The sequence below is a fragment of the Heptranchias perlo genome, chromosome 18, assembly GCF_035084215.1.
Source record: "Heptranchias perlo isolate sHepPer1 chromosome 18, sHepPer1.hap1, whole genome shotgun sequence".
NCBI classification, from domain to species: Eukaryota; Metazoa; Chordata; class Chondrichthyes; order Hexanchiformes; family Hexanchidae; genus Heptranchias; species Heptranchias perlo.
This window is the reverse complement of record NC_090342.1, coordinates 14,675,233-14,697,694: the sequence shown is the minus strand read 5'-3', so window position 1 is coordinate 14,697,694 and position 22,462 is coordinate 14,675,233. Positions and strand designations below refer to the sequence as shown.

General features: G+C 40.4%; 1 protein-coding gene across 4 annotated transcripts; it reads right to left on the bottom strand.

The window, feature by feature from the left end:
* Positions 1-204: 204 nt before the first annotated feature.
* On the bottom strand, positions 205-21,901 carry mdm2 (MDM2 proto-oncogene). 4 transcript variants are annotated; one of them, XM_067999419.1, is made up of 11 exons: positions 21,648-21,901; positions 20,656-20,777; positions 20,443-20,517; positions 19,490-19,623; positions 15,921-15,970; positions 13,028-13,095; positions 12,547-12,637; positions 9,419-9,579; positions 4,420-4,548; positions 4,260-4,343; positions 205-3,675 (listed from the first exon to the last, which is right to left on the bottom strand). In XM_067999419.1, exons 2-11 carry the CDS (start codon positions 20,731-20,733, stop codon positions 3,154-3,156), a joined length of 1,392 nt encoding a protein of 463 aa, XP_067855520.1. In that variant the 5' UTR covers positions 20,734-20,777; positions 21,648-21,901; the 3' UTR covers positions 205-3,153. The 4 variants fall into 4 exon arrangements, with proteins under 4 accessions (XP_067855520.1, XP_067855519.1, XP_067855522.1 ...); XM_067999418.1 differs by having other exon boundaries at positions 21,691-21,901; XM_067999421.1 differs by having other exon boundaries at positions 20,656-20,746; positions 21,691-21,901.
* Positions 21,902-22,462: the final 561 nt, after the last annotated feature.

Sequence of the window (22,462 nt, the reverse complement as noted above, 5' to 3'; positions counted from 1 at the left end):
GAAAGGATTGCTTCAGCCATGAAGAATAGACAGTGTCGTTCATGACTTTAGTTAGGGCCATTTTGGGGCTGTAGGAGGAGCAGAAATCTCATTGGCGATTCAAACAGGAGTTGTCGCACGGTACCAGAGGACATTCAATGGAAACACCTGTGTATTTTATTGGGTAAAAAGGTGGAATAAATCAAGCAGTTTTTTTTTGCCCCCCTCAATCAATTTATTCAACCAACTACATAGAAATTTGAAAATAAACTTTATACACTTAACTTAAACAGCATCTTCTTTACAAAGGCAAGTAAACCTACCCATATATTCAATTATTCTGATTTATATTAAATATATATTTTTATTGAACATTGTAAGAACTTTAGGTACTTTTTTAAACTATCACAGATAAATGCAAAACAATGAGCACATTAGTTACAGTATATTCTAGAAATAATCAATACAACATGCCACTCTGACATAAGTGAACTCTAGCCAGGTGTTTTTAAAACTTTTTTTTTTTAAAAAAAGTTAAATTTCAAAATATTAAACCAAGTATTCTAGTATTACAATAACCAAACCTATTTTCAGGCAATGGTTGAAATTTTAGATCAATTTATGGAACTTTTACTTGGATCATAAAGCTGCTATAGCAGCTCCACAGAAAACAAAACTTGGGCAAAATGCAAATTGTCCATTAAAAATCTTACAAGAATAACTACTCAATTTTCTTCACTTTGCTAAGACACTTAAAACTTCAGATGCACTTTTTAGCCGGAAATATTTTAGGTTGCGATAGTCCATATAGTCTTTTTTTTGGTGAAGACGCACTATTGTCATATGGACAGGAATTAAAATGTCAGCTCTTCGACCCATAATCATTCCATGCTTTGGAGTCTTTTTTAACCCTACCCATCTCTTGCTCTTAGTGTTAAACCTTTTTCATTGCTTTTTTTTTCTCACTGTAATTCACTTCCCAAAATCAGTTAACAGCAGTATCTTTCCAATTCAGGCTCATCCTACTCACCACTAAACTTGCTAGACAATTAAAACAACATGACAAAATTGATTTCTTAACCCATGCTACAGTACTTTGACCTCACTTCAGGAAACATCTCCCAACGTAGAATTGTTCTCGTTTTGCAAATGTGGAGGGATAATACAGCTTAAATGAAAGACTACCACTCGTGATCTGGACTAACAGAAATCAACTTGGACAGGCCTAAATGGAATAAAGCATCCTCAAATTCGTAAAATGTTTTGTAATTAAGGAAATTGTGCAATTGTGACTCATTCAGCAATATCGCATCTAAACAAGAGCTGACAGAACATCCCTTACATTAGCACAATTTGGAATGTGGTTATATTTTACATGAGTCCCCCTCCCACCCCTCAACAACCAGTTTCTCTCCCCCTTGGTCTCTTGAAGGCACTGACTCCTACAGGGGTACAAGTTCATAAGCTCTAGTTGCCCTCTAGTACCTTGCCCAAGTGACCATTCTTCACGTGTGACCAAAATAGTGAGTTCTGGCAGATTATTTCAAACTCAATTATGTTGTCACCACATACACCCACATATGAACTTATCAGGAATCTCAGCCAATTTATCACTCCCTCACTTAGGGGAATTAGGGTTGATTGTAGCAACCAGCTAAAAATCAGCTAATTCAGACAGACACAGCAGACAGAGCAGACTTCGAATCTGGGTTCTTCTGGTCTCTGTAGCCCAGTTACTTGCTAGCTATACAAAAAGTGAGTCATTAAGCTCAAAGTTCTGATTATTAAACATGTACCTGGATTTTGTAATCTTACTAGTAAATTATTCCAATTTTTAAACAGTTTCTATAAGTGACTAATCAATAGGCTACCTATGGACTACATCACTGGAGAACTGGCATGAGTAAACACAATGCAATATCAGCTGATGTCAATTACCAGGTGTGATAAATTCTTATTTCTAATGAGTACAACCATTTGATTTAAATTGAATAAAATTGTATTGTGACAGTGCAATAGTTACTAAGAATTACAAATCGCATTGTAAAAGGCAGAAAACAAGAGATTTTTCTGGAAAGTGGCCTGGATTACATACAAAATTCTATGAAAATTTTTGTGGATAGCGATAGAGTTTTATGAAGTTTTTTTTTGTTAACAAAGCTCCTTCAATATTTTCTTCTTGCTTCTTAGCTGTTCCTGTACCAGGCACTTCCCAGTGGAAAGGTTGCACCAGGCATTTACCAATATAGCTGTGAAACCATCTACTCAATGTGCAAAAGTGGCCCAAGATAACTCTTATCTGCCCCCACCTACGGAGATCATCTGGTTTCCGCTCATTCCTTTCTCAATAGCATTGATGATATTCTACGATCCTACCAACATCTCCCTTTGTGGAGTGCTATGGGTATGAATTTCACTCTTAGGTTAAATTGTAGTGCAGTGTGGTAGAGCAAAAAACGGAAAGAGGTTTTCCCGGAGTGTCAGATATGGATCGTTCCAACTTACCAAGTTACAGACTCTAAACTTCAAGTTATAAATCTAAATCTACACTTTTGTCCAAGAAATTATACATTAATGTCCAGTAAATGATTGTTGTAACGTAAGGAAAACTGTGACTATATTTCAAAAGTACTTCATTGACTATGAAGTGCTTATGTGTGTGAAAGGCACTATACAAATGCAAGTTCTTTCTGTGTGTACACGTGCAAGCTAAATTGAGCGACCAGCAAGGGACTTGGGGATTTTCATTGATGCTATTATTCTGGATTGAAACTCTAAACAGAAAAAAATCATACCTGCAACACTATAAAATGTGTTTAATTCTATTAATGGAAAATTATGTTCATCAAGTCCTTATTACCGCAACAGGATCCTCCATTATCAGAATGTTGCAAATTATATTTAAGTACAACTGGGACTTGTTAATTTTTTTTAACAGTAGATTTTCAAAATGAAGTGCATTCTTAAACAGAAGATAATTATAAGTCCCGCATTAAGAATTAACAGCACAATGGACTAGATTTTCTGATCATTACACCAACGGTAGACCAAACCTAGGCCATTATATTTACACCGTGTACTACTTAAAACAGTAGTCAGTCTAAATTTTTCCCTGAAGTCGTGACTGCCATACAAAAAAATTAAACCTGCACCATCAATTATAAATAAATACATTTAACTAAAATAGGTCAACACAACCATTTGGATTGGCTCTCTGCACAAAGGGCATGGTTTGTTTCTCTTTTTCAGCTTCTTTGCACAAGTGTAACATGCAAGGAGATGGCCTGTCCTACCATGAACAATACAACCATTCTTTGGTCGTGTCTGACATATAACACAAGCTTCCAAAGGTCCTGAAGTGTTCAACTCGCCTTTCTCTCCCTTGTCTGCATTTTCTTTTTCAGTCTCCTGGCCGCTGCAGATGAAGCTACCAGACGTAGAAGGTAGCGAACACTCAGTTTCTTGCGACTCTGAACAATGAGAAGCCTCACTGATCAAATCTGTGCAGTTTGATTCCTTTGACTCAAGTGATGACTTCTTGCAATCGGGTACATCAATACCTTCATCCTGCAATGTGTCACACCTCTGAAGTTTAGGTTTATCTGGAAGCCAGTCTTGGCGGAGGGACCAGCATCGATGACAGTATCGTGGCAGGGGAGGATTCAACTCTTCACATTTGGAACATTTCCAATAATCCTGTAATTGAAATTTATTGCTGTAAAGCCATTGTTTGAAACAAGCAAACATACCAAGGAAATGGGTAGCATTACTTAAAAAAAAACGTGGAGGTGATGCGGCAGACTGACCAGGGTGGTGAGAATACAGTTTAACCATCACTATTTAGTTGGTGATCTTTGCTGCACTGCAGTAGGTAGAATGGAAGAAGTGAGAGAGAGAAAATAGGATCTCTGGGTTACAGCTACGTGCCTAGCACAGACTTAAGAGCAAGCTGTCCAACCACATTGCCACAGATGGCGTGCTGACTGGATAGTTCAGTACCAAAAAAGTTGCTCAATTTGGAGAGAAAACATTTAACTTCTGCTCATCACCACAATGACACAGCTGTGATTAAACCTCACCATGTGGGTAGCTTGTGAGCAACTCAGTTCAGTAACCTGTTAGATCACTGCTGCAGGGACTTTTGAAAAAGGAATTGGGGGTGGAAGCTTAGTGGATGTGGAAAGAGGAATGTGACCAATGTAGGGAAAACAATACTGCAATATAAAATTAAAATTAAAAATTGCCAGCTAAACCCCCCTCCCCCCCAAAAAAAAACTTACAGCTGCAGATATTTCTGGATCAATTTCTTCAATAAAGGTGCCCTCATCACTGTCAGCAGCTTCATAAATGGCAACTTCATAAACCTGCAAGAAAGCTGTGTTTAGTATCTTTCATTTTCTATACATTTTGAAATTAACAAAATAGTTGTTTGAAGCTTGCCTCGTCATCACTTAGGTCTTGTGAATCCTCACTGAAATCACTATAATCTTCAGAGTGAATTGACTCAACCTCAAACTCAACACTGAACTTATCACTGGAGTCTTCACCTTCTGTACCAACATTTAGATCCTGTAACAGAAAAGCAGACAAGCTAGTGTCCATAGTAACAAAATATATCAGCACTACACAATTCACAAAGAATGGAATAATCTGGTTGCTTGGAAGTAAACACAGATAATCTCTCACATACACTTTATTGAATGCTCAGCTATATTTCAAGTGAAATCCAAAATATACTACTTTTTAAGTGAGCAGTGCAGTTTGATCTCGTCCTTCTGCAATTGCTTTCCTATTTAAAATGTCCTCAGCAAGCAATTTTTATTATTTCCCCATGACTTCCAGTGCACTTAAAGGCCCACAAAAAAAATCTAGATCATATTCTGTTAATCCATCTAATTTTTGCTTGTTAACACAATTAAAAACTCATTTTAGCATTCATTTTGTTTTGCCTTATTTTGAATCACTAAAAATAAAAGTTAGTTAGTGTTTCATGTATTTAATAAGGCTTCACTTACAGCAAAATTGTATTTCTAATAGCAAAAGACAGACTGCAATTTTTGATGACATTTTCAGCTTCCTGAAAATTAAATGAAATATGCCATGGACGAAAAACACCCCTAACTGACACTCTTCATGGCACCGTGCCCCTCGAAATTCTCACATCCTCTTCTGTTCTGAATAAGCCGACTTGTGTTGGGTATGATTCCACAATAATCTGAGGAAGGAGGAAGCCTCCGAAAGCTTGTGAATTTAAAATAAAATTGCTGGACTATAACTTGGTGTTGTAAAATTGTTTACAATTGTCAACCCCAGTCCATCACCGGCATCTCCACATCACAAGTAATCAAGTAATGGCAGTCATCTGTTATCTTGCACAAGTGTACATTCTTCATGTGCAAATCTGGATAATGAGTGTTGGCAGGCTATATAACTCAAAAGCATCACACCTAGCCGAACAAAAACAGAAAATGCTGGAAATACTCAGCTGTGGAGAAAGAAACAGAATTAACGTTTCAGGTGGATGACCTTTCATCAGAATTGGAAGAATCTGAAGATTAAACAGTCTTTAAGCAGGTTCAGAGCCTGGGAAAGCACGGTGGGGGGCAGGGGGAGAAAGAAAAGAGAGGAAGGGGAGGAAAGAGCAAAAGGGAAGGTCTCTGATAGGATAGGGGGCAGGAGTGATTAAATGACAAAAGGTATATGGTGCAAGGCAAGGAGGGTGGTAATGGGAGAAGTAAAGAAACAAAAGATGGGTCTAGAGGAGCAGGAATGGCAACATCAGAACCTGCTGTCCGAGAAAACGGAAGAGAGATTTAAAAAAAAAAATTCATTCATGGGATGTGCTAGCAAGGCCAGCATTTATTGCCCATCCCTAATTGCCCTTGAGAAGGTGGTGGCGAGCCGCCTTCTTGAACCGCTGCAGTCCACGGAAACATAGAAAATAGGAGCAAGAGTAGGCCATTCGGCCCTGCGCCGCCATTCAAAATGATCATGGATGATAGTCTAACTCAGTACCCTGTTCCCGCTTTTCCCCCCATATCCCTTGTTCCCTTTAGCATTAAGAAATATATCTATCTCCTTCTTGAATACATCTAATGACTTGGCCTCCGCTGCCTTCTGTGGTAGAGAATTCCACAGGTTCACCACCCTCAGTGAAGAAATTTCTCCTCATCTCGGTTCTAAATGGCATACCCCGTATCCTGAGACTGTGATCCCTGGTTCTGGACTCCACAGCCATCGGGAACATCCTCCCTGCATCTAGTCTGTCTAGTCCTGTTAGAATTTTATATGTTTCGATGAGATCACCTCTCATTCTTCTAAACTCTAGTGAATATAGGCCTAGTCAACCCAATCTCTCCTCATATGACAGTCCTGCCATCCCAGGAATCAGTCTGGTAAACCTTCGTTGCACTCCCTCCATGGCAAGGACATCCTTCCTCTGATGAGACCAAAACTGCACACAATACTCCAGATGTGGTCTCACCAAGGCCCTGTACAACTGCAGTAAGACATCCCTGCTCCTGTACTCAAATACTCTTGCAATGAAGGCCAACATACCATTCGCCTTCCTAACTGCTTGCTGCACCCGAATGCTCACATTCAGCAACTAGTGTACAAGGACACCCAGGTCTCGTCCATGTGGTGAAGGTACTCCCACAGTGCTGTTAGGTAGGGAGTTCCAGGATTTTGCCCTGAAGTTTTGATCTGAAGTTATTCAAATCAACTTTGAGTCCAGAAGGTTGTAAAGTGCCTAATCGAAAGATGAGCTGCTGTTCCTTGAGCTTCTGTTGAGCTTCACTGGAACAGTGTAAGAGGCAGAGGACAGAGAGGGAATGGGATGGGGAATTAAAATGGCAAGCGACTGGCAGGTCAGGGTCACGCTTGCTGACTGAGCGGAAGCGTTCAAAGCGATCACCCAATCTGCATTTGGTCTCACAAATGTACAGGAGACCGCATTGTGAGCAGCAAATACAGTATATTAAATTGAAAGGAGGTACAAGTAAATCGCTGTTTCACCTGAAAGGAATGTTTGGGGCCCTGGATGGTGGGAAGGGAGGAGAAAGTAGCAGGAAAGATGATATATTCATTATTTAGTGGTTAGTAGCAAAAGCTTTGAAGGAAAACTCCAGCTTGATGAGCGATTTAATTCTGTACTATAGACTATGCAACATCTGCGAATCACTGACGACACATGCTATGGTTCGGACAGGCTTCTCTGAAAAGGATGGAAATGAAGGTGACTTTGAAAAGTGGAGAGTGGAAAATTCATGTGGAGAGGAAAGTGCAAACAAAGGTTACCTGGTTTTATCGGATGGGCAGGTGTTGCATCTCCTGCGCTTGCACAGGAAGGTGCCGTGGGAAGGAGAGCGGTGGTTGGAGGTGATGGCAGAGTGGACCAGGGTTTTGCGGAATGCTGAAAGGGGAGGGGAGAAGATGATGTGTTTGGTGGTGGCATCACGCTGGTGGAGGGTGATGCATTGAATGTGGAGGCTGGTGGGGTGGAAGGTGAGGACAAGGATTCTGGGAGCGAGGGCAAGAGGTGAGGGCAGAAGCACGGTCGAGAGCCCTGCCAACTATAGCGGAGGGGAATCCTCGGTTGAGGAAAAAGGAAGACATATCGGAAGCACTGATGTGGAAGGTGGCGTTGTCAGAACAGATGCGACAGAGACAGAGGAACTGAGAGAAGGGAACAGACTCCTTATGGGAAGCGAGGTGGGAGGATATGTAATCAAGGTAGCTGTGGGAGTCGGTGGGCTTATAGTAGATATTGGTTGACAACCTATCCCCAGAAATGGAGATAGAGAAGTGATGCCTGACTTGCTATGTATTTCCAGCATTTTCAGATTTTATTTCAGATTTCCAGCATCTGCAGTAGTTTGCTTTTGACATCTAGCCTAATCCTATTTTCAGTTGACACCCACACATCTTGCCAGCAGGAATCATTGGTTAGCAGTCAGGACTAGGAAACCTGGCTGATTTTCCTTCCCTTCTCTCTCCCAGAGACCAATTATAGTGCCGTAACTGTTGACCCAGCTGAAACTGGTCAACCAGACAGTGCTTCCGCCCACTCAGCCATTGGGGAGAATGCCAACTTGTTTAATGACATTTTCTTTGCTTTATTTTCTACATTACAACAGTGACTACACTTCAAAAGTACTTCATTCGTTGGTTGTAAAGCGCTTTTGGACATCCCGAGGTCGTGAAGGGCACGAAATAAATGCAAGTCTTTCTTACTTTGAGACTCATCATTTGCCTATAGTTGTCACCAATGCCTCCAATTAGGGAGTAGGAATTAATACATTAGAGAACTAGTAATGGTCAACAACCCACAGAAAAAAAAAAGTGCAATCCCAACATGATAGAATTGCTGTAATTTAAAAAAAAAGTTGTCACCATTTACCACTGGAGGCAGGACTAGAATATAAGTACAGCACAAGGCTGGGTTTGGTGTACAACACAAGATTCTCTAGAAGAGTACTTCCCCTTCACGTATTCCGTAAACAAGGATTAGAATCCAAGGTATCGCAAATGGATAAATGCAGCGAATCATTTTTCAAGCATCCACAATTCCTCAGTTTAGAGTAGACCATGCTCTACAGGAAGTTTTGTAATGCAACTAGCACCAACTGTGCATTATCCAACTGAAAGAATCTTAAGCAGATTAAGAAACTCTTGAATCTCAAGAATGGTAACTAAATAAGAAGGATCTGAGCAATAACACCACTAGCTAACATAGATTTCACTAAATACGTCATGTTTTAAAACGCCGAAGTGAACACCATTGAATATAAAACCAAAAAACTCAAACTACAAAACAAGTGGCATGAATCACAAAAAAAGCTTTAAACATAATGATGGAAGAAAACACATAAGCAGCATAGTTTCTCCAATAACATAAGCAGTCTTTCTTACAACCGATGTCACTGACAAAATAAATCACATGTAAAATCAAAACAAGGCCTTCAGTTGGGATGGGGGGGTGGGGGGGGGGGGAGAAGAGAAACATGCTTGCATGGCTATTGTGAGGTGACAATTTTTTTTTTTGAGGAAGAAAAATGCTTTCATCAGGCAGTAGGTGAAGGTTCAAGAACTGCATAACAAGAAAAACTGCCAAATTCAAACAGCAGGGCAGTCAGCATCCATGGAAAGAACATTTAACATTTTGGATGCAGACCCTTCTTCAAAAGGTGTGTGTTTTGAAGAAGGACCAGAACTTTAACTTGTTTGTTCTCTTCACAGATGCTGACTGACCTGTGTGTTTTCATCATTTTCAGCACGTGCAGTACTTTGCTTTTTACTCTTATTTTATGTATTCTACTAATTTAAGTACCATATCAACTTCACTACATAGCTATAGAATCAAATATATATTTGCTTTCATACAGAGAAAAAAAATGTAGTTAATACTCTGGTTTCAAAGTTTTGACGTTTTACGAACCAGATGACTGGGAGAATCTGATGATTCGCTGTTTCCATGTTCACGACGCAACTTGCTTATCAGGCACAAAGACAGATCATCCCAATGGAGGGAAATGCTATCTGATCGATGTCGTTTTCGACATCTAGTGTAAAACTGCTCATCAGATGAAACGTCATTATCTAAAATACAAATTTCACACATCAGTTTTAAAGAAGAATAACTCGAATATTGGCCCAGTGGGCTAGTCCACTGTGTGGAATGATACTCTGCATGCCCTAGTCAGATGAGCAATTCTATTGTTAAGAGTCACAATTTTACATATCAAATATAACATACTAAACCATATTGCAATGAGTAACACCAAAATAACTCAAACAGAACCTAGTCAATAAATGAGCCTTATTGTGCCAGTTTTCAAGCTGTAGATTATAGTCCTGCAGAATCATAAACCTAGTCACGGTACAAGCTTTTTGTATCCCTTCCCCCAATTCAGAAGTAACTTTAAAAACATTGTTGGAATATATATTGGACAATAGTCTCAAAACCCTTAAACTGAAAAAAAAAAATCAGGGACTGGTTAAAAAGGTACCTATTATTCACAGCTAAGATTTTACCTCACCATCAGAGGCTTAATGATTTTTTTTTTAAAAAGGTCAAACAAAATAGTGCAGCATCCCTGAAAAAGCAAATGCATAAAATCAACCATCAACAATAACTGACAAGTTTGATGGTATGAAGTCCCTCCATGTTCCGATTTATCACTGGACATTTAAAAAAAATTAAAATCAGGAAGCATCAGCTGGACAGGGCACATAACTTTCCCTGGGGGGCAGAGTTCTTCACATTTAGGAATTGTACATAGCGTCAATGTAGGCATTAGGTCCTTACAAATCAACCCCATGGCTTACATGAAAGAAAAGGTTCACACTTAATTAATTACTGTCCAGATGGTATCGGTCCAAAGAAAGATCATGTATGCCAGCAGCAATTAAACAGGAAGCAGCCTGAATTGTACAGTAATCGGCATTGCATGCATTATTTGAAGCAGCACTGGATGGAGGATTTTGCTCTGTATCAATGACTGCTGACTCACTGAGAAACCTCCTGACAACAGAGGAGCATCTTGGCCTGGATGTTTCATCTGTTCGCTTTTACTTGGTTGCCACGTTCACCTTCAAGGAAAGTGTACCACCCAGCTTTGACACAATTGAAGTGTGCAAATGGGCAATGATCAGTATAGTGCCTCGGATGGTACCCTTCAGATGATATAACAGTTCCCAACTCAAGTTGGGGCCATATTTTATGGGTCTCACAAGAAACGCACACAAAATTGAAAAGTACAGTTATCCTTGCCTTCCTCATATCAAATGTGTTAATTTGACTCAATAACTTCCTTAATGCAACTTGAACCTGTGCTTTTACTGTAGGGTGACTTCAGCCCCAAAGAAAAGGGCCACCCTCCTTTGATGCACCTCCGGCAACAGGACCTCGAAGTCATGAGCATCAAAAGTAACAGTGCTTCCCAGGTACAAAAAGTGATCAAAAAGGCCAATAGAATGTTGGCCTTTATTTCAAGGGGGTTGGAATACAAAAGTAAGGAAGTGATGCTTCAGTTGTACAGAGCCTTGACCAGACCCCAACTGGAGTACTGTGTTCAGTTTTGGGCATCAAACCTCAGATAAGATGTATTAGCCGTAGAGGGGGTACAGCACAGATTGACCAGAATGACATCAGGTCTTAATGGGTTAAATTATGAGGACTTGCTTTATATTCCCTTGAGTTTGGAAAGTTTAGGGGTGATCTAATAGAAGTGTTTAAAATTATAAAAAGGACTGGATAGGGTAGATGCAGAGAAACTATTTCCCCTGGTGGGAGAAATAATCTTAAAATTACAGCTAAGCCATTGGGGAGTGAAATCAGGTAGGACCTTTTCACACAAAGGGTAGTGGAAATCTGGAACTCTTTCCCTGCCTCCCTTCTTTCCTTCCCCCCCTAAAAGGACTGTCGATGGTGGGTCAATTGAAATTTTCAAGACTGAGATCGATGGATTTTTATTAGGCAAGGGTCTCAAGGGATATCGAGCAATGGCGGGTAAATGAAGTTGAAATATATATCAGCCATGATCTAACTGAATGGCAGAACAGGCTAGAGGGGCTAAATGGCTTACTCCAGTTCCTATGTTCCCGTGTTGTTAAGTGACTCCATTGTGAACCATTAGTCAACTTTTCTGTCACCACTACAACTTACCTTTTAATGGTGAGCCCTGTCAGTCAGATTTTCTGCTCCCTAGCCAAGTGTCCTAAAAATCAAGTTCACTGTGCTAGTAGCCAGATCAAGTAAATTTTTGCTGGATTTGTAAAATTTAACAGAAAAATCCAGCATAATGCATTGAATAGCAATATAGGTGGACTGAACTATGGCTAGTTTAAAGAGGCTAAAGGAAGAGAAAACACACAGCACAGTTTGAATGCCTGCATTTCTGTCCCATTTTCAAGTGCTGCTTTCAATGGGTGGAACCATGCACTGGACCCCAATGCCCCATATCAAAAGAAATCCACATTACAATTTTTGAACTAAGCTTTTCACAGCTGCATAGACATTATTGTGGGATGATAACAAGCATTTAAATTTGCAATGATCTGAAATTGGAAGCACAAAACACATGTAGAATTTATTCCACAATGTATACATTGCATGCCTACCACTTAATGTTTAATTCATTATTTGGCATGATCTTTAAAAAAAATTCTCTGCCAATGTTTTTCCCTCCTGCCATAAACTCCCTGCTGCAATATGGTTCCAGAGGCACTAGGTGCACTTCTGTATCTTATCCAAGTTTCATTATTTATGCACAAGCCTGGACGGTTACTTTTGGTAGGACATTCAACTGCATGCAAAGGGTGGGGAAAAAGAGAAGTGTTTCACACTTCAGTCCAATCCTGCCTTTATCAGATTTCTACACATGAACTAGGTAGAGATCAGGAGTGACAACCCTGGCTGATTTTCCCCTCCTGAACCCGGGGCAATTAAGTCAACTGTGATGCCCTTATCAGCAACACAGTGAGGTCAGCTAATCCCACACAGACCAGAGATTTACGAAGTCCACTGATCTGTTTTTACATATAGATAGCCATCATAGTACCTACCAGAATCACTGTAGGTGGATCTTCTACCTGGGGCAGGAGAATAGGAAACATTATATGATGTGCATGCAGTCCCATCATTTGGCCTTACTGCCTAAAAAGGTAGAACAAACATTACTTAGTGGCAGTGTAAGACAAAACAGTAGGATATCATGTTGAACTCAGTGGCAAGTTTAACACGTCACATAGTTCAAACACACAAGTTTAAATTAGAAATCATTGTTCTGGTAAGGTTCACAATATAAAATATGACAATGTAAAAGTATACAAAAAGGCATCAGGTCTTGTGAATTATGCTATAATCAGGCCATTTATTTTACTTCAGGGTTAAGAGTCACTTCTAGTCCTCAAAAGGGCTTAAAAGCTTTTAAATTTACACAGATGTACAAAAAACTGCAGCACAACCAATTCACACTGCATCAAAAATATATTGCTAATGAGAAAATGTGCCCAGAGCCTTCTCAACAGGTCAAGAAAATCTTACCATGAGACAATCTTCACCTGCAAGCTGGCAGGTAATTGCTGTTCCAAGATTGAGATCATTTGTAGAATCTACGTCACATAGAAAAACTTCTCAACATGTGCTTGTAATTGTTAAAAATTGAAGAATGTTTTACTTAATACCAAAAAGGTAATTTTTTTGAATTACGGATTAGGCCAGAACTTTCAAAGTGATGGATAATTTGAGAACCAACAGAAGTTTCCATAACATTAGTATGCTACAATGCTAAGACAATATGACAATAGTTAGAAGGGTAAACTTTTAGGGTTACAGTGAACACATGCATGCAAGTTTCCAATGGAAGGAACGAGAGACACACTGGAAACAAGTAATTTAACAGGCCCAGAATAGAGGCAAGATTGGAGGCACACAAAGATAATGGGAGGGATTATCAAGACCAGAAGTCTAGACATCAGAGGATCCTTAAAACCTGGTAGGATAGGACTTGATATAGGTCTTAATGGTCAAAAAGGATAAAGCAATGGAGGTTTTTTTTAAAAAAAAGGAATGGGAAAGCGACAGATTGGAGGAGAAGAGTGAAAAGAAAGACTTGCAACTGCAGTTCATCACATCTCAAAAATATTTAAATGAATCACTTTGAAATGCATCGTTGCTATGTAGGCAAGCACAGCAGCAACATCCCACAAACAGTGGTGAAATGAATGACCAGTTACTCTGTTTTTAGTGGTATTGGTAGAGGGATGAATGTTGGTCAGGATACAGGGAAAGCTGTTTGCCCTTTGAATAGTCTGATGGAATCTTTTAATGTCCACCCAAACTGTTGGAACATTTAAGGCAGGATTTTGATTTAAGATCCAATGGTTGGCATCTCTGACAATGTTGTTCTCCCTCAATGCAGCATTGGAAAGTTCACTGGGATGACGTGGAAAGGCAGGAAGGCAGCAGTTGAGCGTTTTCAATAAAATTGTGTCTGACAGTGGTTTGCAGAAGGCACAAGCAGATACAAAGTTGGCTCCAGATGTTTCTATTTCTCTAGATTCCATTTATAAGCCAGGCTGTCTGGTCAGTCATCAACTGTGCTCTGCAGTACTGCTTAGTTCAGATGTGATTACTGAGTCTAGTAACATAGTGTTAACTCTGTTCCAATCTTCATCACCGCTATGTCTTCATAGAGACTCTTCAACCCTAAAAGAATTTGCCCACTATAGGCATTGGACGATTTATATGAATTTAGTCATGTTCAACATTTTTGTCTAGCCCATACTATTAAATGCAACAAGATTCCACTGGACTGGCAAATTAAGCTTGCCTTGAAATATGAAGATTAAGTGTTTCAATATATCCCTCTCCACTTAGAGAGGATTACGCATACAAGGTAATTGCACCATAACGAGGTGCAAACTACACACTTGAACATGTTTGTTACTATTCAGTGCTGAGTGGTGAAAGATACAACCTGACATCAGTTAGAGATGATTAAGTATACAAGGTAACTGCACTATAACAAGGTGCAAACTGTTCACTGAACACCAGTTTCTGCCCGAAATAGCTGGTATGCAGAACATGCTGAAAGCGGTGACTATGTAATTGACAATAATGGTAATGGAAATGGTTTGTGCTATTTGCCTGACTTAAATGTGGGCAGTTTAAAATGGTGGGGATTGCACACACTCTTTTCACTGCTGGCAATGATATAATATTTATGTAGAGTCCGTTGTTTCAATGGAAACAGTATCAAAATTAAATAGGCAGAGGAACCTTTAATATTCCTCATTAAAATTATGTCAAGTTCCTTGCCACTATGTGTGCAGGAAAGACACATTAAGCAGGGAATTAGGTTAAACTAGGAAGACCCAAAAAACAAAACTGAAGTTTCTAGCTCTAACAGACAATTTAAAAGACACGTGAAACGTAAAACGACCCAAGGCGCTTCCCAGGAGCATAAGCAGGCAAAAGCTGACACCGAGCCAAAGATGGGGACATTAGGACAGGTGACCAAAAGCTTGGTCAAAGACGTAGGTTTTAAGGATGGTCTTAAAAGTAGGAGAGAGATGATGTTTAAGGAGGGAATTCCAGAGCTTAGGGCCTAGACACAGCTGCCAATGGTGGTGTGAAGCAAGGGGAGGATGGACAAGAGGCCAGAATTGGAGCAGTGCAGAGTTCACGGATAGTTGTAGGGCTGGAGGGGGTTACAGAGATAGGGAGGGGCGAGGCTATGGAGAGACTTGAAAGCAAGGATGAAAATTTTAAAATGGAGGCGTTAGGGGATCAGAAGCCAATGTATAGATCCCGAGTGTTCAACTTCACCAGTAATGATTAGTGCTTGCTCATCAAACAAGATCCTGAAAACACACACCATCCACTATGCATCCCAGCTGCTAAGGAAACACAGCTGATACATCTTCAAATGGATTTGAAAAAGGCAGCACTGGAGGGGACAATAACTCTTTCTCTGACCACTATTACCAGCCTTCCTTGTGGTCCAACTGTTATTTCTTGGCTAATGAGAGTAAGCAAGTAGCTAGAAAGTGTGCCAAAGCCAGAGGGGGCTAGGCAGTGACCCGATTCTAATTCAGGGAAGCACAATCTATTAGCTCTATACCTACCCACAAGATTGTGCTGCTGCAAGTTAGTGCCTCAACACACTATATGCAACCACAATGATTCTGGGTCTTAAATATTCTCAAAGCACAGATAAATAATTACTTCAAGAAACAACACCCTATGTTCAATGTGAAATTGGTTATAAAAAGTAATTCAGTGATGAAATTATGCTTTGTTCTGATGACCACAAATTAAGCAAAGTTCTTCTCCTGAATTTCCCTCCCTCTCAAAACCCTTCCTTAACATAATACACCAAGTAGCTAATGCAGAAACATTAGTGCTAAATATTAATGCAATTAAAATTACATACCTTCATGGTTCACAGATGTCAGATTTTTTGAGAGCATTGCATACAATGTCCTATGAAATATAGAATTAAAGTTACTATAAGTTGCATTTTAAGCCCAAAATTAAAAGTTCTACAGTATAAATGATAAATTGGGACTAACCAGATACTGGACTAACTTTACATTAACTTTTCACTATGCTGCTCCTAATCAGAAGCTGCTCTCTGTAATAGATAATATTACAATACTGCTGATTGCTGGTACCAACTCTAGTTCCTGCCTGATGCTATTGTTTTATTCTGGGAGTGGACTATTTGCCACTCACTGCAGGTGGGAAGTCCTGATTTGGCAAAAATTAATGGATCAGAAATCCCTGCCCACAGCACATCCCATCTTAGTGAAACAAGAGCTGAGACCAGCAGCAAGGAGGGAGAATGCCTGTGAACTGGGCTGGAGGCAGAAAAGCACAGGGGGTTAAGATAACAAATTTATGTCTGAGATGGGGGAGGGAAAGGGGATGCATGCCTCTAAAGAATTTAGTGTTTAAGCCTGGAAATATTATTTGTATAATAACAACTGTTGAGTGCATTTTCTTACAAAATTCTGTGCTTCTCCATTTTAACTGGAGTGTAAGTGTGTTTATTATAAATGGATTAACATCTCTAAATTGCAGGGAGATTTGACACGCCCAGGTTAAGTGTTCATAAGATAACATCGCTGGACTGTGGTGGTGTGTGTATGATTTAATGAGAATTTTTAATGGATAAACACTGTTTCTGCTGTTCACTAAAAATTGCATTCATTTGTTCTGTATATTAATTTCTGCCTTGTTTCACCTCTTGTTGACAGAATGAACTGAGAATAGCTATTAAAGTAGGCCCAGTCTTTCAGGCATTAAACACTGATTCACCAATAAAAGATTATTCAGAGGACTGTCCTTCTTGGAAGAAACAAAAGCATGTCAACAACAACTTGAATTTATATAGCACCTTTAATGCAAGAAAATGTCCTAAAGCACTTCACAGAAATGTAATTAGGCAAAAATTTACACTAAGCCAAAAAGGGAGAAATTAAGAGTGACTAAAGGCTTGGTCAAAGGAGGTATATTTTAAAGGAGGGTCTTAATTCCAGAGCTTAGGGCCTAGACACCTCAACCTTGCTGCCAATGGTGGGAGTGAAGGGAATGGGGGATGCATAAGAAACCAGAGTTGGTTTTTCACATTCTGAACTTCTGCAGTGGCAACAAGCCATATAATGCACAAGCACCATAGATAGCAAGTTGCAATCCATTCATAAATAATGCATTTTCCATGCAAACTACCTTGTATGCTCATATGACTGCATTTTAAATACTGGTGCAGCATCATGAAATCTTATTTAAATGTTATGTTGGTTATGGAGAACTTTTCTTTACTTTTTGCAATAGAGGCTAGGAGGAAAAGGTACAGATATAAAAAAGGTTGAGATCTGCTGCTTTGATCACCTGTCTGCCAAAGTAACTAATATGAAGTTAGGGTACCTCAACACAGGTATTGGCAGAATTTTAAAATTCAAACCAAAAAGCAGCACACAGTGCAGCTTTAAAAATCTAACAGCTGCAGAAGCAGTTTTAAAATGCAGGCTTTGGGGGGGGGGGGGGGACGAAACCAGAAAGTAACGTAGGTCAGTGAGCACAAGGGTGATGGGTGAGCAAGACGTGGTGCAGGTTAGGATACAGGCAGAGTTTTGGGTGAAATGACCCACTGGGTAAGAGTACTATCAAGTGCACCAAGCTGACACTTCCAAGTGCATGCTGTATCATAGAAATAATGATGTGGAGATGCCGGTGATGGACTGGGGTGGACAAATGTAAGGAATCTGACAACACCAGGTTATAGTCCAACAGTTTTATTTGAAAATCACAAGCTTTCTCCTTTGTCTGGTGAGTGTGGGATTCCATGAAAGGTACCGCATATATAGTCAGAGAACAATGCCTGGTGATTACAGATAATCTTTCCAACTGCCCGTTGTCAAGGCAATCAAAGGATTCGAATAGTGTTCAGATAGAGAGAATGCCACATTTCCATTAACTTGTGAAAAGTGCCTCCTGATTTCACTCCCAAATGGCCGAGCTCTAATTTTAAGATTGTGCTCTCTTCTTCTGGATTCCCCCACCAGAGGAAATAGCTGTCCTGTGTCTACTCTCTTGAATCTTTTATCATTTTAAACACCTCAATTAGATCACCCCTCAGCCATCTAAACTCAAGGGAATATAACCCATGTTTATGCAACCTGTCCTCATAATTTGACCCTTTAACTCCTAGTGTCATTTTGGTGAATCTGCGCTGAGTCCTGTCCAAGGACAATATATCCTTCCTGAGGTGCGGTACTTAAAACTGAACACAGTACTCCAGATGGGGGCTGACCAAAACTCTAACATTCCATTAGCTTTTTCATTACTTTTTGTACCTGTGCACTAGCTTTTAATGATGTGTGTGCCTGGACACCCAACTCCCTTTGCTCCTCCACAGTCTCCAACCATTAAGAAAACATTCTGATTTGTCTTTCTTGGAAAGAAAGTGGATTACCTCACATTTCCCCACATTGAACTCCATCTGCCATAGTTTTGCCCACTCACTTAATCTGCCTATCTCCCGTTATAACTTTCTGCTCCCTTTTGACACAACTTACTGTGCCTCCTTACTTAGTTTTATCTACAAACTTAGATATACAACTCTCTATTCGTTCAATCCAAGTTAATATATATGGTGAAAAGCTGAGACCCCAGTACAGATTCCTGGGGAACACCACTTGTCACATTTTGCCAATCAGAGTACATTCCCTTTATCCCTACTCGCCGTCTCCAACCTCCCAACCAATTATTAGCCCAAGGTCAGCTCCAATTCTGTGCGCTCATTTTTGCTAATAATCTCATGTGTAACCTTATCATCTGCCTTCTGGACGTCCATATAGATACCATCCATAGACACTCCCCTGTCCACCTTGTTAGCTACCTGCTCAGAAATTTAATCAGATCTACCCATCACAGGTTCATGCTGACTCTTTGAGCATTTGAACAAGTATGATCTGATCAGTCACCCTGTCTCTGATGATAGATTCCAGTAACTTCCCCAGTAACTGACGTTAAATTGACAGTTCTGCAGCTTCTTGGTTTCACCCTCCCCCTTGTCCTAAATAACAGAGCGGAATTTGCAATTTTCTAATCCAGCGTCACAATTCTCGAATTAAGAGAGCATTTAGAAAATTATGACAAATGTGTCTGCAATTTCCACACCTGTTTTTATTTTAATACCCTTGGGTGGGAGCCATCAGGTCCTGGAGATTTGTCTACCTTAAATCCCATTCTTTTCTCCATTACCATTTTTAAAAACTTGTATTAAATCCACTAAGTTCCTCCCCTTGACTTATTTTTAAGAACATAGAGCAAAACAAAGTTTCAAGCCATACTCATGTCATACCAAGCTCCTTGATGTGGACAAAAACATTAAAATTGGTTTCAAATGACAATGATTGTTTAAAGCCTCTCCCTATGTACTCACAACATACATTTTGTTGATACTTTTTACAACTTCATATTCAAAATTTACTTTACCGTGGTTCTTTAACTGAAAAGCTCTGCACTCCAAACAAGTGACTCAGCAGATCATCTGAACAATGGACTATGTGTTGCTGTTTTTCATCATACAACTGTTTAGTCATTATATATTGTCCTAAGTAGTACATTACCTGTCAACAAAAACATGAAAATTATAACATGCAATCCAAGAGTTGAACACAGCACTTGTAATGGTAAATTACAGTAACTTATTTAATAAGACTCAGTTACAACAGAAACATTTTTCCACTGGCAAAAAAAATGCCTTGAACATTGTTCATTGGTAAGTGATTATTCAGGGACAGTATTTATCAGTAGAACCCACAGCATGCTTCCATTTATTTTGGAACATGATACTGATTGCTACAGCAAATATTAATTCAAGTATGTGAATTATTTTTGTCCATACCCAGCCAACATTCCTTCCTCAAACAAAATCACCAAAACAGATTAACTGATCATTTATCTTACTCACTCACTCTTTCTGGGACCTTGATATGCACAAGTGGGCAGCTACATTTGTCTGTACAACAATGACTGCATTTCTAAAATAATTAATTGGCTGTTGAGCACTTTAGCATATTCTAGGAAATAACATGCTGTATAATTTCCAGAACACCAGGGAGGATTCCCCTGCTCTTCTTCAAATTATGCAATGGGATTTTCTATGTCCACCAGAGAGCATAGATAGGGTCTGGGTTTAACGTCTCATCCAAAAGATGGCACATCCGACAGCCCGGCACTCCCTCACGACTGCAATAGGAGCGTCTGCCTGGTTTATGTGCTCAAGTCTCCAGAGTGGGTCTTGAACCCTCGACCTTCTGACTCAGAGGCGAGAATGCTACCCCTGAGCTACAGCTAACACTTAAGTGTATTGTACACACGTGGTTCAGCAAACGGTAATACAATTCAGGTAACACCCCGAAATAAAACCAACATTGTAGACTAACCTCCTTTACTGTAAAGGTTTCATTCTGTGCACCTGCAAACCGCAACAGCTTAAGTAAAAGTGGCTTGGGTTTAACCTAAAACATTTGCAGAAAAAAAAAATCAACATTTTCTTAGGACAGTAACAGGTTTCATGACTACTGAATCATATTCTTAAAGCTTTCTTTGCACATAATCTACAAAACATAATCTACAAGACAGGCAAAAAAACATACTTGACTTTCCTGCTCTGCAGTTAGTATTTGATCATCTATAGAAGTGCCAAGGCAGGTTGTTGATCCGTTTGTTGCCATTTTTCCAATATTCCTTTTAAACAAACATTTGTCCTTGATACATCCTTAAAAAAACATACAAATCAATCCGCTTTAAAACATTTAAACACGCAAAGCGCTAGTCCAAGTCCTCCTACGTATAAAAACTGGTCCAGCTCCCTTTTCAAACCCAACTTGGGAGGGAGATGGATAAGTCGGGGCGACAACCTTGCAGGACGTCAGCGGCTTTCGGTGCAGAGTCCGCCGTTTAACATGTCCGAGCATGATTCGATGGACAGGCGCAGCTGCGTCAACTTGAGCCGGAGCTCTTGCTGAATCACCGGGCTCTGCCCGGACATGCCCGAACACAGCGGGGGGCGTGAGCGCAAATACAACCCTACAATTAAAATCCACGCTTGCACCGATTTCAATGGATGGGCCCCAACTCTTGCGAGCAAATGTGCTAGGAGAGCGGTACTCCTGTCCGCAGTCACTTGGCTCAGGCCCGTTATTTATCTGTCGTGTGATTTCAATAACCAGTCGCATTACATTTAATAGGGGTACTCGGATCGGCCTGTGCGGAGCCCTGGTACCGTGAGCCGGGGAGGCATGGTCCTCGGTCTCGCTCACCGGGCTATGGCTCGGCCTAGAAGTGGTTTCGTTTACTCTGCAAACTCTTCTTTAGTGCTCACCTTCTGTTGCCCAATCCACCACAAGTCAAGGGACCCCGGGTCATACTTCAGCCTCTTAATGGCCTTTTTGTTAATTGTAAACCCAGCGCGCTGGCTTCAGCTACGCTCTGCACAGTCACGGCCCGCAAGACAAAGCGCGGTTTCGGTCCCAACTACCAGGCACTGATCTGCTTAGGCCTGAGACTCAGGCTCGGTCTCCCGCGCTCGATACGGGTTTGCTTTGTTTCGATTATAGAGAGAGAGTGAAGCGACTCCGGCACTTACCCTTCCTTTGTCGGTTACAAGACGGGACAGAAACACTCCATACCTTTCAGCAGCGGATTCTCAGTTCGCCATCGAGTTGTGGGGGAGGGGGAAATTTAGGCCCGGTTACCATGGAAACCGAGAGCCAACGACCGCGCATTCCAGAATTCTTATTCAAAATCGATAGAATTCCAATTTAGAATCTCTCCCAAGATTCCGCTTCCATCGATTACGAACGGCCCGGATTCGCTCGAATGGCTTTTCGCCCAAGTCTCGCGATGACTGTCCTGAGGGCGTCCACTTTTTTTTTGGAGGGAGTCTACGATCGGTTTGAATGTACCTGAGTGAGGCGGAGGCGAGGAAACACGGCAAGGGTTTACTGCTTCTGGTGCATGAAAGTGAATGTGAGGGTTCGTTCAGGACATAATCTTGCTCTGATGCGATGCTCCCCATGGTTGAATGGCCTGTCACGGCTCACTGCTAGCTAACACAATTGGGCGAGATACTGGGGTGTACAATCTACACCGACGGAATTGCACTGCATCAAGAATCAATGCTTTCAACATGGCAAAGGAGAAAATTGGTGTTTTATTTTAGAAAATGACCTATTTTGATCAACATAAATCTTAAAAAAGGTTTACAAATGGACGAGCCAGCACTGAAAAAGGGAGTGTATGGGATGATTTGGGGGGCAACAGAGTACGAAGGCAGATTAATGCTCACCCTCAGAGAACTCAAGTTATTTTTTAAAATTAGCTTTATGGACACATGTTGCTCCTCTAATCACCTTTCACGTGCATGCAAAGAAGGATCATATGGGGAGATTGTAACAAGAA

What these genes read in the sequence shown, in the direction of transcription:
- mdm2 (XM_067999419.1), bottom strand. Translation starts at nt 20,733, where the DNA reads ATGGCAACAAACGGATCAACAACCTGCCTTGGCACTTCTATAGATGAT. An exon ending in AAACCTTTACAGTAAAGGAG is followed by an intron (nt 19,624 to 20,442) that starts GTTAGTCTACAA and finishes TTTTGTTGACAG; the next exon opens with GTAATGTACTACTTAGGACA. An exon ending in TTTTCAGTTAAAGAACCACG is followed by an intron (nt 15,971 to 19,489) that starts GTAAAGTAAATT and finishes TATATTTCATAG; the next exon opens with GACATTGTATGCAATGCTCT.